Source organism: Ranitomeya imitator, chromosome 4 (genome assembly GCF_032444005.1).
Source record: "Ranitomeya imitator isolate aRanImi1 chromosome 4, aRanImi1.pri, whole genome shotgun sequence".
In the NCBI taxonomy this organism is placed as follows: Eukaryota; Metazoa; Chordata; class Amphibia; order Anura; family Dendrobatidae; genus Ranitomeya; species Ranitomeya imitator.
The window spans coordinates 253,256,468-253,275,232 of record NC_091285.1 but is presented as its reverse complement, the minus strand read 5'-3'; the positions used below and the strand labels follow the sequence as shown (position 1 = coordinate 253,275,232).

The window sequence follows — 18,765 nt, the reverse complement described above, 5'->3', positions numbered from 1 at the left end:
GACCTTCCTGAGCATGTGGCCCTAGATCTCCACTGAGAGATCTTGCCCTGGGCATGCTCAGTGTGTGCAAAGCAGGACTTAGTCCCAGAAAAGCCTGCTCGCTGCAGATCAGTGCAGGGTACAATAGCTGAGCCTGGAGAGGCAGTAGTAACCCTTAGCACAGTACCAGTCTCAGCGAGACGCTGGGAGCAACATCTCCGCTGAGCAGGCTCCACTGCAGCCGATGCAGAATGGGAGACCGCAGCAGACACGGATCGAGATTCCCCCTGTGCAGCAGAGGAAACTCGACTCCTAACACAAGGTTTGTGGAAACCAAAATTTGTGTCAGTCTCAAAAATTCTGGGCCATGATTGTACAGTGCATAATATTAATACCAGAAGAGATTAGATTATCTATCATGTTTGTGGCACAATTTACTTATAATCATGTTAAATCTAATAAATGTCATTGTCTAGATGTTCATTTTGTTAATTTCAGCATCGATAGTGGAACAGAAATGGTGGTGTCAAATGCATCCGTGTCTTGATGGAGAGGAATGTAAAGTCCTTCCAGACCAAAAAGGATGGAGTTGTGCCTCAGGTACTAAAGTGAAAACCACAAAGGTAAGTTTAGCTAATTCATATACAACTTTAATACCAGTATTAATACTGTTAGCTATATTAGCAATTCAATAATAAGCAATGTAAAAACATAATGAATACCTTTTTGCAAGACTACTGTATATTTGCAAAGGCTTCCTAAACATTTAAAAAGGTCCCTTAGTATGTTTCAGTATGCTCCAACATCATGGAAAGACTGCTGACTTGACAGATGTCCAGAAGGCAGTCATTGACACACTCCACAAGGATGGTAAGCCCCAAAAGGTCATTGCTAAAGAAGCTGGCTGTTCACAGAGTGCAGTATCCAAGCATATTAATGGAAAGTTGAGTGGAATGCAAAAGTGTGGTAGAAAAAGCTTTACAAGCAACCGGGATAACTGCAAACTTGAAAGGATTGTTAAGAAAAGGCCATTCAAAAATTTGGAGACCATTCAAATTCAGTGGACTGCTGATGGAGTCATTGCTTCAAGAGCCACCATATACAGAAGTATCCAGGACATGGGCTACAAGTGTTGCATTCCTTGTGTCAAGCCACTCATGACCAAGTTTGGACTGTTGCTCAGTGGTCCAAGGTGTTGCTTTCAGATGAAAGTAAATTTTGCATTTCATTTGGAAATCAATGTCCCAGAGTCAGGTGGAACAGTGGAGAGGCACACAGTCCAAGCTCCTTGAGGTCTAGTGTGAAGTTTCCACAATCAGTGATGGTTTGGGGAGCCATGTCATCTGCTGGTGTAGGCCCCTGTGTTTTATCAGACCAAAGTCAATGCAGCCATCTACCAGGAAATATTAGAGCACTTCATGGTTCCCTCTGCCGACAAGCTTTTTGGAGATGGAAATTTCATTCTCCAGCAGGACTTGGCACCTGTCCACACTTCCAAAAGTACCAATACCTGGTTTAAAAACATCAATATCACTGTGCTTGATTGGCCAGTAAACTCACCTGACCATAACCCCATAGAGAATCTATGGGGTATTGTCAAGATGAAGATAAGAGACACAACACCCAACAATGCAGATGAGCTGAAAGCTGCTATCAAAGCAACTTGGACTCCCATAACACCTCAGCAGTGTCACAGGCTGACCGCTTCCATGCCATGCTGTATTGATGCGGTAATTGTTGCAAAAGGAGCCCTGACCAAGTATTGAGTGCATTTCAGTAGGCCAACATTTCGGATTTTAAAATCATTTTTCAAGCTAGTTTTATAAAGTATTCTAATTTACTGAGATAATGACTTTTGGGTTTTCATTGGCTGTAAGCCATAATCATAAAGATTAACAGAAATCAACACTTGAAATAGATCACTCTGTAATTACTTGAATGATTTTTGATGATATTCTAATTTAGTGAGAAGCACATGTATGTACTTTATAATAAGACTCTGTACTGTAATTTTACTGAGTATCAGGGATGGAGTTTAGTTAGAACAAATGATATTAGGTTTAGGAAATTTTTTGACTCTTAAGCACAGCAGCAGCTACACAAAGCTGGCTTCATTTTTGCTACTATGGCCATGATTCATCAAGACTGGCATTGTCCATAGGGGCCTTGATGAGGTGGCTTGTTGAAGTCAGAGGTGCCCAATTCATTAAGAGGTACACGCATCTTAATGAATCAGGCACATCTGAAAAGTGGCAATGCCTCACCACAAATTTTATTCCAGTAAGTTACAAAACAGATGAGCTATGGAATCACCACCCCATTCCACCCCATCCTACCACAGCTTCACCCTTCTTGCTTGAAGATGCAAAAAGTTGCAAAAAGTTGCCACATTTTTTATCAACATTGTGTTACTAAAATTTTTTGCAACTAATCAAAGTTTTTATGCAAGATTTCTGGTGAAAACTTTGCTGAATTGGTGCCACAGTGTCAGTCTGGAGTCCAGGCTTTGAAGCTTGCAGAACTCTGTCCAGACTTCATATTCACTTCTTACTTGAGAGTAGGACTAAAATTGTTAGGCCTTTCTGCCTCTGAATGCAATCAAGAAAAATTTCAATCATTGGCAGCAAACAAATATCTTAAAAATAATGAGCAGTTGGAACACAAAGTAGGTAAGAAAATTGTACAACTGTTCATGCTCATGATTATTACTCCTTAACACAATACCACGACCATGTATTACATAGCCAGCATCTCTCTAACAGATGCAGTTTTATCTGAAGTGTACCACAATGGTCACGTCTCTTCATACTGATAAGCCAAGCTTTGTCTATGACCTAATTTAAAAATAACAAATCCATCCTTTCTGATGTTGGAAAACCATTACTTTGTGAGAATCGGCCATCGCAGAGACAGAATTTTTTAAGCACCATCGCAAAATTAACCTTATATTTCAACCTATAATATCATGCAATAATGTCTGTATTCATATAAAGAAAGGATGGTGTAATAGTGTTAAAAATATCTATTATCTATGGTTGAATAAACATATACTGTGAGTTATATATGGCTCTGTACCCTGATAAAAGTTTTAATGCAAACACTTTTTTTGTTTTACTTTTGAGGCAACTCAAGTGAGTAAACTGGTTAAAAATATGAACATTAGAAAGATGTAAATCCAAAAATAAGTGGTGGCAAAGAAAAAGTTTCTGAAAACCTATAATTCATATAAATGGGAGAAACGATTTGATTGACAAAGGCTGAATATAAATATTACATTTCTAGATGCATGTAGAGACTGATTATGTGAAAAATACCAGTTCTACGACCACAACGTTTTAGAAAAGATCTAAATATAAATTCACCAGATGAATTGACTTGTACGTAGACTCGCAACTCCTACTGCTGAGAATTCTAAATTCCCTTCCATACTGACTGACTTTAAAACACATCATAATTTCAACAGCCGGTGTGCTCCTCCGGGGAGTCTTGATTACACGACTGTGAATGGTGTTTCCATAATGATGATGAAAGTTAGTTCTGCTTTTGGTTGCAAATTGGAAATGTTGAAAACAAAATAAAATGAAAATCAGTACACATGTCTGATATATCCTTTTGAGTCATCCACCACAAGATTCGAGCACATGGTATACACATGTAATAACTGTGCACATGAAATGTGTTTGCAATAAGAATTCAAAAGACATGCCTTTCCCTAGTGATGTGAAGGAAGTCACCTGAGATATGTACACCTGTCCTGCATATGGTAAGAGAAAGTGAGCATATTGCAGTCTTACTTCTTTGAAATCCTTTGCTAATTGTCATATATTTGAACATTAGTCTGTTTAATATGCACAAAAATACTATTTAAAGGTGTATGATATAATAGGTTATTGATAATAATAGCACTGATTGACACTATTTTACAATAATTTAAAAAGGAAAAATTTGTAAAAAGGCCTTCACGAGCTGCATGCCACTTATAATACTGTCAACAGTTCCTGGGTGTGCATGCTACACATTAACCCCTTAGTGACAGAGCCAATTTGGTACTTAATGACCAAGCCAATTTTTGCAATTCTGACCACTGTCACTTTATGAGGTTATAACTCTGGAACGCTTCAACGGATCCCGCTGATTCTGAGATTGTTTTTTCGTGACATATTGTACTTCATGTTAGTGGTAACATTTCTTCGATATTATTTGCGATTATTTATGAAAAAACGGAAATATGGCGAAAATTTTTAAAATTTTGCAATTTTCAAACTTTGTATTTTTATGCCCTTAAATCAGAGAGATATGTCACGAAAAATAGTTAATAAATAACATTTCCCACATGTCTACTTTACATCAGCACAATTTTGGAAACAAAATTTTTTTTTGTTAGGGAGTTATAAGGGTTAAAAGTTGACCAGCAATTTCTCATTTTTACAACACCATTTTTTTTTAGGGACCACATCACATTTGAAGTCATTTTGAGGGGTCTATATGATAGAAAATAATGAAGTGTGACACCATTAAAAAAACTACACCCCTCAAGGTTCTCAAAACCACATTCAAGAAGTTTATTAACCCTTTACGTGCTTCACAGGAACTGAAACAATGTGGAAGGAAAAAATGAACATTTAACTTTTTTTTGCAAACATCTTAATTCAGAACCATTTTTTTATTTTCACAAGTGTAAAAACAGAAATGTAACCATAAATTTTGTTATGCAATTTCTCCTGAATACGCTAATACCCCATATGTGGGGGTAAACCACTTTTTGGGCGCACCGCAGAACTTAGAAGTGAAGGAGCGCCGTTTGACTTTTTCAATGCAGAATTGGCTGGGATTGAGATCGGATGCCATGTCACGTTTAGAGAGCCCCTGATGTGCCTAACCAGTGGAAACTCCCCACAAGTGACACCATTTTGGAAACTAGACCCCTTAAGGAACTTATCTAGATGTGTGGTGAGCACTTTGAACCCCCAAGTGCTTCACAGAAGTTTATAACGTAGAGCCGTGAAAATAAAAAAATCGCATTTGTTTACACAAAAATGATCTTTTCGCCCACAAATTCTTATTTTCACAAGGGTAACAGGAAAAATTAGACCACAAAAGTTGTTGTGCGATTTCTCCTGAATACGTCGATACCCCATATGTGAGGGTAAACCACTGTTTGGGCGCACCACAGAGTTTGGAAGTGAAGGAGCGCCGTTTTACTTTTTCAATGTAGAATTGGCTGGAATTGAGATTGGACGCCATGTCGCGTTTGGAGAGCCCCTGATGTGCCTAAACAGTGGAAACCCCCCACAAGTGACCCCATTTTGGAAACTATACCCCTTAAGGAACTTATCTAGATGTGTGGTGAGCACTTTGAACCCCCATGTGCTTCACAGAAGTTTATAATGTAGAGCCGTGAAAAAAAAAATCGCATTTTTTCTACAAAAATGATCTTTTTGCCCACAAATTTTTATTTTCACAAGGGTAACAGGAGAAATTAGACCACAAAAGTTGTTGTGCAATTTCTCCTGAGTACGATGATACCCAATATGTGGGGGTAAACCACTGTTAGGGCGCACCGCAGAGCTTGGAAGAGAAGGAGTGCCGTTTTACTTTTTCAATATAGAATTGGCTGGAATTGAGATCGGACGCCATGTTGCGTTTGGAGAGCCCCTGATGTGCCTAAACAGTAGAAATCCCCCACAAGTGACCCCATTTTGGAAACTAGACCCCCTATGGAACTTATCTAGATGTGTGGTGAGAACTTTGAATGCCCAAGTGCTTCACAGAAGTTTATAATGCAGAGTCGTGAAAATAAAAAATATTTTTTTTTCCACAAAAATGATTTTTTAGCCCCCAAGTTTTTATTTTAACAAGGGTAACAAGAGAAATGGGACCTCAAAAGTTGTTGTCCAATTTGTCCTGAGTATGCTGGTACCCCATATGTGGGGGTAAACCACTGTTTGGGCGCACGGCAGAGCTCGGAAGGAAGGAGCGCCGTTTTGGAATGCAGACTTTGATAGAATGGTCTGCGGGCATTATGTTGCGTTTGCAGAGCCCCTGATGTACCTAAACTGTAGTAACCCCCCACAAGTGACCCCATTTTGGAAACTAGACCCGCCAAGGAACTTATCTAGGTGTGTGGTGAGAACTTTGAATGCCCAAGTGCTTCACAGAAGTTTAGAATGCAGAGTCGTGAAAATAAAAAATATTTTTTTTTCACAAAAAAGATATTGTAGCCCCCAAGTTTTTATTTTCACAAGGGTAACAGGACAAATTGGACCACTAAAGTTGTTGTCCAATTTATCCTGAGTATGCTGATTCCCCATATGTGGGGGTAAACCACTGTTTGGGCGCACAGCAGAGGTCGGAAGGGAAGGAGCGCCGTTTTGGAATGCAGACTTAGATAGAATGGTCTGTGGGCGTTATGTTGCGTTTGCAGAGCACCTGATGTACCTAAACAGTGGTAATCCCCCACAAGTGACCCCATTTTGGAAACTAGACCCCCCAAGGAACTTATATAGATGTGTGGTGAGAACTTTGAATGCCCAAGTGCTTCACAGAAGTTTATAATGCAGAGTCATAAAAAAATATATATATATATATTTTTTTTTCCACAAAAAAAGATTTTGTAGCCCCCAAGTTTTTATTTTCACAAGGGTAACAAGAGAAATTGGACCCCAGAAGTTGTTGACGAATTTATCCCGAGTACGCTGATGCCCCATATGTGGGGGTAACCCACTGTTTGGGCGCACGGCAGAGCTCAGAAGGGAGGGAGCACCATTTGACTTTTTGAGCGCAAAATTGGCTGTCGTGTTTGGAGACCCCCTGATGTACCTAAACAGTGGAAACCCCCCAATTCTAGCTCCAACCCTAACCCCAACACACCCCTAACCCTAATCCCAACCTGATCCATAATCCTAATCACTAACCCTAACCATAATCACAACCCTTACCCCAAAACAACCCTAATATCAACCCTAACCATAACCCTAATCAAAACCCTAAATCCAACACACCCCTAATCCCAATCTCAACCCTAACCTCAAACCTAACTCTAATCCCAATACACCCCTAATCACAACCCTAACCTTAACCCTAATCCCAAACCTAACCCTAATCCCAAGCGTAACCCTAATGCCAACCCTAACCCTAATACCAACCCTAATCCAAACCCTAACCCTAATCCCAACTCTAACCCTAACTTTAGCCCCAACCCTAGCCCTAACTTTAACCCCAAACCTAACCCTAAGGCTACTTTCACACTTGCATCGTTTGGCATCCGTCGCAATCCGTCGTTTTGGACAAGAAATGGATCCTGCAAATGTGCCCGCAGGATGCGTTTTTTGCCCATAGACTTGTATTGCCGACGGATCGTGACGGATGGCCACACGTCGCGTCCGTCGTGCACTGGATCAGTTGTGTTTTGGCGGACCGTCGGCACAAAAAAAGTTCAATGAAACGTTTTTTGTACGTCGCATCCGCTATTTCTGACCTCGCATGCGTGGCCGTAACTCCGCCCCCTCCTCCCCAGGACATAAATTGGGCAGCGGATGCGTTGAAAAACTACAGCCGCTGCCCACGTTGTGCACAATTTTCACAACGTGCGTCGGTATGTCGGGCCGACGCATTGCGACGGCCCCGTACCGACATAAGTGTGAAAGAAGCCTAACCCTAAATTTAGCCCCAACCCTAACCCTAAATTTAGCCCCAACCCTAGCCCTAACCCTAACCCTAGCCCTAACCCTAGCCCTAACCCTAGCCCTAACCCTAGCCCTAACCCTAACCCTAGCCCTAACCCTAACCCTAGCCCTAGCCCTAACCCTAACCCTAGCCCTAACCCTAACCCTAGCCCTAACCCTAGCCCTAACCCTAACCCTAGCCCTAACCCTAACCCTAGCCCTAGCCCTAACCCTAACCCTAGCCCTAACCCTAGCCCTAACCCTAACCCTAACCCTAACCCTAATTTTAGCCCCAACTGCTGTTCTCCTGCCGGCCAGCAGATGGAGACAGATGGCGGGCGCACTGCGCATGCGCCCGCCATTTTCTTTTGCCGGCGGCCAGGAGGAACAGCAGGAGGATCCAGGGACACAGGTGAGTATGATAGGGTCCCCGAATCCCCCTATTTCTCTGTCCTCTGATGTGCGATCACATCAGAGGACAGAGAATTACACTTTACTTCTTTTTTTTTGCGATCGCCGGTAAACAGTTAATTACCGGCGATTGCAAAACAGGGGTCGGTAAAACCGACCCCGATCATGCTCTTTGGGGTCTCGGCTACCCCCGGCAGCCGAGACCCCAAAGATTCTCGTGGGGCTGGCCGGCGGGCGCACTGCGCATGCGCCCGCCATTTTCTTTTTTTTTTTGCGATCGCCGGTAAACGGTTAATTACCGGCGATCGCAAATGCGGGGTCAGTAAAACCCCCCCCGAATCATGTTCTCTGGGGTCTCGGCTACCCCCGGCAGCCGAGACCCTGGAGAAAATCCGACTCTGGGGGGCGCAATTTACTTTTTCCACAGCGCCGTTAATTAACGGCGCTGTGCTTTAAGTACCCTTAGCGGCCGCCGTTAAAAGGCGTATCGGCGGTCGCTAAGGGGTTAAAACTGAACCTTTGCTTTTTAAAATAGAAGTAACAAGTAATATTTGTGTCTATAGCTTCACTATTTTATTTCTACCACCACAACCCATACACTATTATGACAATATTATCTTTTTAAAATTATCACCAAGTAGTGTTAATTTTAGGAAGCAAAATAAATTAAAAAAACTAATTAAATTCCCGGACTCAATGACCCATCTCTATAAATTGATACCCATAGCTTGCAGTATAGTCTTTTTCTTTTTAACCCATATACAAATGTCCATCAAAACATGGTCAAAGTATGGACTGCAATGGCCAAGGGCCTCCTGACCCAAACTCCACAGCCTCATGGGCATATATGAAGCTGTTGAGTTTGGCTCAGTTGTGAAGTCATGGTCCTTACTTGTATCATGATATACAGATTTCATAATTCATCCTTGTAGTCACAAAACCTCATCTGTAAGGTAGATTTATTTCCTTTACGCATAGCTGATGCCTAATTATGTTTATCCACACCAGCATTCCATAATTCAGAAGTGTCAGATCTCTGACATGATGACCAACAGGAGAACTTCACAGACAGTATTGACTATGATGGGATCTGTCAGGTTTCCTTCATATTGTCTAGCATTTTACAGAATAAAATAGCGCAGCATGCTGAACTTTTGTATCCTGTATTTTTGGCTGGATCTGCGATGGAGGTTCAAAAAGGAGACTATGGATTTCTGGATTTCTATGGATTTTATGCCTAGACTTTTCCTTGATGATGTGCAGTTAAGTGTTACATCTTTGTTTTTCATTCCAAATGAAATTTCTCCGCTCACAGGCAAAACAATATATTTTTTGTGTTTTAGATATGTTTTTATGAGAGTAAATATGGTGGGCTGTAAAGATCACTATTGGATTATATACATACTGTGTTTTGGATAGATGTGGTCAAATAAAATCTGTACCCAAAATCACAGTGTGTAAATCCACCTTGTTCACGGAAAGAAAATTCTTAATGAGGCTGTGAATAAAAAAACAAGACTGTAGTGTTGCTCTCTTGAGACATATGACATGATTGTTGTGCAATTATGTAATTGTGTAATAAGCACTGTATCTCCTGAGAATAGTAATACAGCTGAAAATAAAAGAAAGGTATTGCACTCGGTCTTTGAAAAATACATTTTCTTATTTACTAAGTAGCCACCTGTAGTTTTCTACTGTGAAGAATATATAATATTAACAAATAATGGTAATTTTAAAAATTGACCTTTATTCTTAACTATTATTAACCATGAACACAACAAACTAATAATTAGTGTTGAGCGATACCGTCCGATATTTGAAAGTATCGGTATCGGATGGTATCGGCCGATATCCGAAAAATATAGGATATCGCCGATACCAATATCCGATACCAATACAAGTCAATGGGACACAAATATCGGAAGGTATCCTGTAATGGATCCTAGGGTCTGAAGGAGAGGAAACTCTCCTTCAGGCCCTGGGATCCATATTCATGTGTAAAATAAAGAATAAAAATAAAAAATATTGATATACTTACCCTCTGACGCGCCCTGGTCGTCACAGCTGCAACCACCTTGCTTTCGTTCCGAAGAATGAGCGCGTAAAGGGCCTTCAATGATGTCATGGCTTGTGATTGGTCGCTGAGCGGTCACGTGACCGCTCACACGACCAATCACAAGCCGCGACGTCATCAAAGGTCCTTAACGTGCTCATTCTTAGGAACTAAAGCAAGGCGGTTGCAGCGGTGACGACCAGGGCACGTCAGAGGGTAAGTATATCAATATTTTTTATTTTTATTCTTTATTTTACACATTAATCTTAATCCCGATACCGATTCCCGATATCACAAAAATATTGGAACTCGGTATCGGAATTCCGATACTGCAAATATCGGCCGATACACTACTAATAATACAATGATGTCAAAAAGTATACTTGAAATTAAATGCCATATGTGTACTGTATGACCCCTATAAAATTCCAGTCCTTTCACAGCAGAAAATAGTCACGTGAGAAATTCTGATTTAGGTTAGAACAAACTATCATATTACTGTAAAATTTAACACAATATAAAAGGAGACAACACAATAATGGTACATGAGGACGTTCACACATAAAGATGCACATATTGGAACGATCTCACCAGTAGAAGTCTAAAGTATAGCGTCGCCTTGTCTGCTGGATTCATGTAAAGGTACTTTTAGGCCATCACCATGTCCAGGGTTAAGTACATTGCTCCCAACTTGTTTATTATTTTAAGACTCTTCAGGGAGACTATATAGCTGGTATAATCTCATAGCACCATGCTTAAAGGGAATCTGTCACCTAATTTTGGCCCTGTAAACTGCGGCGACAGCCATCAGGGGCTTATCTGCAGCATTCTGTGGTCCGCCCCTGGGTGAGTATAATCTAACGTGTTTTTATTCTCTTTCAGGTTACATCGGGGCTTATCTACAGGATTACAGAATCCTGTAGAAAAGCCCCTGATGGCGGTGGCCCCAGTTTATAAGGGCAAAATTAGGCGACAGATTCCCTTTAAAGAATTATACCACAAGTCATATATTTGATACTCTGTACAACCCTGGCAGCGTGTTTAATGATTTTATATCCTTTCATACCGTGGTTACCTAGGGGTTTTACCCCTTTACCCCCAAGGGTGGTTTGCACATTAATGACCGGGCCAATTTTTACAATTCTGACCACTGTCCCTTTATGAGGTTATAACTCTGGAACACTTCAACAAATCTTGGCAATTCTGACATTGTTTTCTCAAGACATATTGTACTTCATGAAAGTGGTAAAAAAATTTTGATATATCTTGCGTTTATTTGTGAAAAAAATGGAAATTTGGCGAAAATTTAGAAAATTTTGCAATTTTCCAACTTTGAATTTTTATGCCCTTAAATCACAGAGATATGTTATGTAAAATAATTAATAAGTAACATTTCCCACATGTCTACTTTACATCAGCACAATTTTGGAACCCAACATTTTTTTTGTTAGGGAGTTATAAGGGTTAAATTTGACCAGCAATTTCTCATTTTTACAACACCAATATTTTTCAGGGACCACATTACATTTGAAGTCATTTTGAGGGGTCTATATGATAGAAAATAACCATGTGTGACACCATTCTAAAAACTGCACCCCTTAAGGTGCTCAAAACCACATTCAAGAAGTTTATTAACCCTTCAAGTGTTTTACAGGAATTTTTGGAATGTTTTAAAAAAAATTAACATTTAACTTTTTTCACAAAAAAATTTACTTCAGCTCCAATTTTTTTTCCCCAAGGGTAAGAGAAGAAATTGGACCCCAAAAGTTGTTGTGCTATTTGTTCTGAGTACGCCGATACCCCACATGTGGGGGTAAACCACTGTTTGGGCGCATGGCAAAGCTCGGAAGGGAAGGAGCTCTGTTTGACTTTTCAATGTAAAATTGACTGGAATTGTGATGGGACACCATGTTGCATTTGGAGAGCCCCTGATGTGCCTAACCATTGAAACCCCCCACAAGTGACACCATTTTGGAAAGTAGACCCGCTATGGAACTTATCTAGATGTGTGGTTAGCACTTTAACCTACCAAGTGCTTCACAAAAGTTTATACTGCAGAGCCATAAAAATAAAAAAACATTTTTTTTCACAAATATGATATTTTTGCCCCCAATTTTTCATTTTCCCAAGGGTAAGAGAAGAAATTGGACCACAAAAGTTGTTGTGCCATTTGTTCTGAGTATGCCGATACCCCACATGTGGGGGTAAACCACTGTTTGGGCGCATGGCAGAGCTCAGAAGGGAAGGAGCGCCGTTTGACTTTTCAATGCAAAATTGACTGGAATTGAGATGGGACACCATGTCACTTTTGGAGAGCCCCTGATGGGCCTAGACATTGAAACCCCCCACAAGTGACACCATTTTGGCAAGTAGACCCCCTTAGGAACTTATCTAGCTGTGTTTTGACAGCTTTGAACCCCCAAGTGTTTCACTACAGTTTATAATGCAGAGCTGTGAAAATAACATTTTTTTCACATAAATTATTTTTAGCCCCCAGTTTAGCATTTTCCCAAGGGTAACAGGAGAAATTCGACCCCAAAAGTTATTATCCAATTTGTCCTGAGTACGCTGATACCCCATATGTGGGGGAGGAACCACCGTTTGAGTGCATGGCAGAGCTCGGAAGGGAAGGAGCGCCATTTGGAATGCAGACTTAGATGGATTGGTCTGCAGGCGTCACGTTGCATTTGCAAAGCCCCTGATGCACCTAAACAGTAGAACCCCCAGAAGTGACACCATTTTGGAAACTAGACCCCCAAGGGAACTTATCTAGATGTGTTGTGAGAACTTTGAACACCCAAGTGTTTCACTACAGTTTATAACGCAGAAACACACAAGAGACAGTAAAATAACTGTCACTTCAAAGAAGCAAAAACATCCATATTACATCTCAATTTCTTTTATTAAAGATATAACAAAAAAAGTTAAAATTAGCCACATATTCAACATCACAATATATAACCCCAAGGAGTGTAAACAAACCAGCCTGTTTACATGAAGGAAACAAAATAAAGAATTTTTTTTAAAAAAATATCTCTGTATATTTATATTTTCTTTCTAGCACAAAAAACACTTGCAGAGCAGTTGCATCTCATATTATGCTAAATAAATATCCCAGGTGCTATATAGCATCCTAAAAAATTAATAGCCATACATGACTGCAGGGAAACAAATGCCCTAAAGAATGTGTGTTTAAACCCATGATAAAAAAGAGGACAAGTAGACCTAATCCAATAAATAAGACAAATGAGAACGAGTGAGTCAAACAGGTTCCCTAATATGATAATCAAAGAATGTCCGTATACTGTACCTCCAAAATAGCCGTAATAGAAAGAAAGGTGCCGGTGTGTGACCCTCCATGCCCCGACGCGCATTTCACCCACTTGCTTCTTCTGGGGCGTGCCTGATGGTGTTAGGGAAGTCTTTTTATGTCCGCAAAGGACCAATGAGTGAGCCGATAGGATTTGTTTATGCTTGCGTGCCCAGTCGTTGCTATGGAGCTCTGTGGCATATGCGCAAAATCCAATGTAGATGTAGATGTAGAAAATAATTCCTTCCTGACATGGGCCGTGTGGACCGCATGTATTACACATGCCGGTTTCACTGTTGGCGCCGTCAGGAAGGCTCAGAGCATGGATGATGCGCGCATGCGCACTACTCCCAGGAAGGACAAAATCAAAAGTGCGCAGTGCCGGAATTATTAGAGCTGTTAAAGAGGGACAGAAATAAAGAGGGCATATCCAAAATACTAATAACGCTTACTAATATAAAGTGCCGCAAAGTGAGGAGGATAACAAAGTGCTGAGAATGAATTAATAAATTAATAAATGTAAAATATACATAAATATATAAAAAAGAAACGTGATTAACCTCATCATGTAAGCTTGGATCCTAAAAAGGATCTAGGACTAAAGGTGCATTGTGTTAAAGTGACCTAGTGATAAATAATATCATATCCAATAAATAGTCATACAAACAATATTATCCCCACTGTACATAGTATATAAAAACCAATACCATTAAAATAAGCTACATGCCAAATACAAAAATGCTATAAAAAAGAACAAAATACAAAAATTAAGCTAAGACAAATAGTGAAAGCAACCATAGTACATCATACAATAAATAGATTATACATGTGATATATATTGTCCATAAAACATGATAGTAATAATAATAGTAATAGTTCCTCTTTTTTCTCTTTTCTTTTCTTTTTTCTTCCTTCTTTCTTCTTCCCCCCCCCCCGACACTCCTTCATTCTTCCCTCTTGAGTAAGTCCTTCAAACAGCATACCAAGCAAGCGTAACTGACAAAGAGATGAATTTCCAAGAAGGCCCAATGGAATATAAACTATAGAAATAAATGTTAAAGATTAAAAACACATGAAGACAATTAAATGCAATTAAAACCTTAAAACAAAAAAACCCCACCCCTAACCTCTAAAATATACCTCCATGAAAAATACAGATATACTAATTGACTTCAGGGCAAGATTAAGATAATACATGGGAATAATAACTATAGGAATGAAGAGAAGCCCACAGTGAAACCGGCATGTGTAATACATGCGGTCCACACGGCGCATGTCAGGAAGGAATTATTTTCTACATCCGGATTTTGCGCATGCGCCACAGAGCTCCATAGCAATGACTGGGCACGTAAGCATAAACAAATCCTATTGGCTCACTCATTGGTCCTTTGCGGACATAAAAAGACCTCCCTAACACTATCAGGCAAGCCCCCACTATCATACACTCAGGAACAGACATCGTATTCCACTTTGACAGTGTAACTTTACTTGATAACAAATATTCCATGGCAGTTTCAGTAGAGCAAAAGTTCATGTTTTCAGCCTGAGCTTTCCCTCTCAATGCTGGCTCCTCTAGCCTCTGAGATGCCCATTCTGGCTCTACAGTCCTATACTCAGCCTGAGCTTTCCTTCTCAATGCTGGCGCTAGCCTCTGAAATGCTCATCCTGGCTCTGAGGTCCCCATATTCCTGCGCCCACTTTCCCATACTGGTTCCCACTCCGGCTCCCCTTCACTGGGAGATGAAAAGGGTGCCTCTGTCCTCAATCGAGCCATAGGCTCTGTATTCTCTAAGGGATACCATCATAACAAGTGGATGCCAACTTCATTCTGCTTTTCCCAAGCCTTCTATGCCTTCTCCTGAATCACTCTCCAGCACTTTCTTAACATTACAAATATAATGCACTGCTGTACACTGCTCCCACTGACCGACTGAGAATAAGGAAGTGTCCCACTGACAAGCTCACTCACTCACTCTTACCCCTCCCAACTTGGGTACCCCCTTATTTCCTTAAGTATACTGGCACCCTAGTTTTCCTGACTCTATTGTGCCCCACTATACTAAACCCAATCCTATCCTAATTTATAGATACCCTCTTATCTTATTCTTTACATCTTTCCCTAATCATTATGCATAAATGACATTTAATCACTATATAATAACATCAAGCAAATACAGTAATGTTCATAAAATTCTATGCAGCAGCACAAAGTGTAACTGACTATTAGCACACATTTAATACCTACACTGTTTAGAGAGATAGAGGCACATGACAGCCTCTGTCACACTCTTACATACCTCCCTCCTAAAATATGGTTGTCCCTGACCATATAATACCAGTAAGACACCAATTTTCACTTAAAACATTAGGCAACTACTTTTAATACTCATAAACCAACACTTTATTAACCTGGCTCTTTGGCCAACAATACATATTTTCCTGAAGAAGCATGGGCACAGTCCCTTTTAACCTAGCAGGACCCTCGGGTTGTCCATCCAATGGTATGAGTCCAATTGACCATGGTCCCTCTGCCATGGGGACCATGACACAACATGTCTAAGTACCTTTGCAAGCATGGGCCCACATGACCCCAGTCCTTTTTCCTGGGGACAGCAACACAGAGTATTCGAGTCCCTTTTACATGGGACTGACTGACCACAGTCTGACCCTCTCCGTAGGGACCTTGACACAAAGTGTCCGAATTCTTTTCCTTAATCCTGGGTCTGACTGACCCCGGTCCCCTTGCTCCTGGGACCCAGACATATCTTGCTCACATAAAATATTCCAGGCCCATTGGCCAGTCCTTCCCTGCTCCAGGTGTCCAAACACAGGAAGTCAATGTAAACAAACACAATGGCCCAGTGGCCAACTCACCACACCTCCAACAGTCCACGAGCTTTCACAGACCATGTGGTCCTGACTCGGCTCACTCCTTGGGTCTTCCTGTTCAGGCTTTCCCCTCCCTCCTTTTTGCAGAGTATGGCTCCTTTGAAACAAGTGTGCTGCTCTGAGCTCCTGGGAAGAAAGTTCACAATCAAGGAGCACAATCCAGAGAGCAGCCACACACACAGTCCTTTTTCTCAAAGGATGATTGACCCCCCCATCAGGGTCTTAGTCCTGTAATCTAACAGGGGAGTGCACAACCATACACAAAAGAACTTGGAGGGGGAAAACAATATAAAAACTTTTAACAAGATTTTGACCACACTGGCCTACTCCGGCTGTTTCTGGTTACTTGGGCTCCTGCCCTCAGGGACACAGAACAGTCCCATTTGTTTTTTTTGTGCAACTAGCACAACAGAAAAAATTTAAAGGAGCTGCCTTCACTCAGTGTCCTTGTGACTGATGTATTGAGCTGTTCCAGGACACTGCATTTTAATAAAAGTATGGTATGAAGATCTGCTGGAGGAGGACTTTCTGCTGCTTCTCCTGCTCCTTCCTCCAGCAGACAGTTGGACTGGCGACCTTAGAGCCACCCACTCCTGTGGCCCTGCTGTGACCACCATTTTGTTTGCAGGTGTTGTCGCTCTTTGGGATGTGAGTCCCTCAGGAATAGGGGTGGCCACTTGAGCTGAAGCCTTAACAGGTGACTGCACAATATGTTGGGCCTCACTCACCCGCTGCTCTTCCATACTGAAGATCATGGTGACGGCGACTGCACATGGTCCCCTGGGCTTCTCCTCTTTTATAAAGATCACTTGGTCACACACCTGCAAGGGACCCTCATACCAAATGGACCCAGCATTCACATTAACCTTCTCACCAGTCCCAGCCTCTTGGATGAACCCGTACACTTTTATAGAAGTTGGGTCATGTGGCCACTCATGGCTCCACCTCCAGTATACTGCAGCTTTTGCCTAATGCAATACTCCCACTGTTTCTTCTCTTCCATAACCCCGATACCATCTAGCTTCCCCAATGGCGAGGACCCAGGACTCTCCTTGGTATCTGATGGGTTGTAGGGCAGGAGCTTAGGTGGATGTTGGACTCACCACCCATGATGTGTCTGAACAAGATGATTCTTCGCTCCATACGACCGCTTCATGGCCGCTCGATCTGGATATCCTGACCACTTCGTCCTCCTTTTGCTGCATTTGTGTAGACTGTGTGCTGAGTAATGGCACCGCTCTGTTCTCCATGTTAGCCTCTCCTTCTGGACTCCGCCCATTCATGGGTGGAGCCTCTTCCAGTTGCTCCACTCGTTATGATTCTGAACCCTCCCATTCTTCAGGAATCTGCTGCAGGGGACGCAGCAGGTCCCCTGCTGCAGGTGGCTTCTTTGCCACGCCCACACCAAGGGTGGGCACCATTCACAAGGGGATGTGACCTGGGAATCAGGCCATTGTCTCTGTCAAGCAGACTTTTGCACCATTTTACTTGCAGGACAACCATGATGGGTGGAGCTGTTAGGAATCAGGTTTCTCCTGTTGCACAGGGTAGATACAAAGCCTTGCCTACATCTGCAGTCTCCCATCCAGCTTTGGCCGCTGTGGGTGCTGCTGAGCATAGACGTCAGTCCCAGCATCTTACTCAGGCTCTTGCTGTTCATCTGGTTACTGTTGGCTCTTCAGCCAAGCCTATGGTAACCAGCGGTAGGCAGCGATGAGCAAACACTCTGGATACTAAGTACAGAAATCACCCTACTGAGCATGCTCATGATGTTGCAACGTCTCTTTGGTGGTCGGTCATCAGCTGATCTGGTGATGTAACAGCTCTGGATTTGTTCGGGAGTAAGTTCTTGTCTGACTGGACTTGAGCTGGATATATGAAAGGGTCTCAGAGCCGCACACGGGCACGTTAGTATCAACCTCTTTCCTTGTGTGAATCAGACATTGCAACAGTGTGGCCTTTGTCAGCATGTGCTTACATTCCGGCACATCTGGAGAGGAGTTTGTCTGTATGGATTCAGGGCTGGTGTCTAGCCATTAGAATTCCGGCACCTCTGGAGAGGAGTTGGTTGAGTGCTTTTGCTGGTTGTGTGACCTCTGTTTGCTTCTTACCCCTTAGTGGGCTTCGATCCCCTGTGAGGTTAACAGAGATCGTATCTTGTGTCATATCTACTTCGTTACTGGGTGCCAGTGACACACTTCTAGTTCAGAGCATCTGCTTCGTTACTGTGTGCAAATGACACAGCTCTATTGCAGTGCATCTACTTCGTTACTGTGTGCGAGTGACGTCTAACTCAGTGCCTGCTAGCAATCGCTCGCTGTCTGTTCCACCACTGTACACAATACAGTGCCTTGCGAAAGTATTTGACCCCCTGGAACTTTTCAACCTGTTCCCACAAATCATTCTTCAAACATAAAGATACCAAATAAATACAGTAATCATCATGCACGTACTTATAT

At 41.8% G+C, this 18,765-nt stretch overlaps 1 protein-coding gene across 2 annotated transcripts in view; it reads left to right on the top strand.

The window, feature by feature from the left end:
* TAFA2 (TAFA chemokine like family member 2) overlaps positions 1-18,765 on the top strand; it is a 523,041-nt gene that overhangs the window by 498,605 nt on the left and 5,671 nt on the right. For both annotated transcript variants that reach the window (XM_069764505.1, XM_069764504.1), the window contains exon 5: positions 478-602. In XM_069764505.1, the coding sequence (XP_069620606.1) occupies positions 478-602 (125 nt within the window). The remainder of the gene's footprint in view (positions 1-477; positions 603-18,765) is intronic.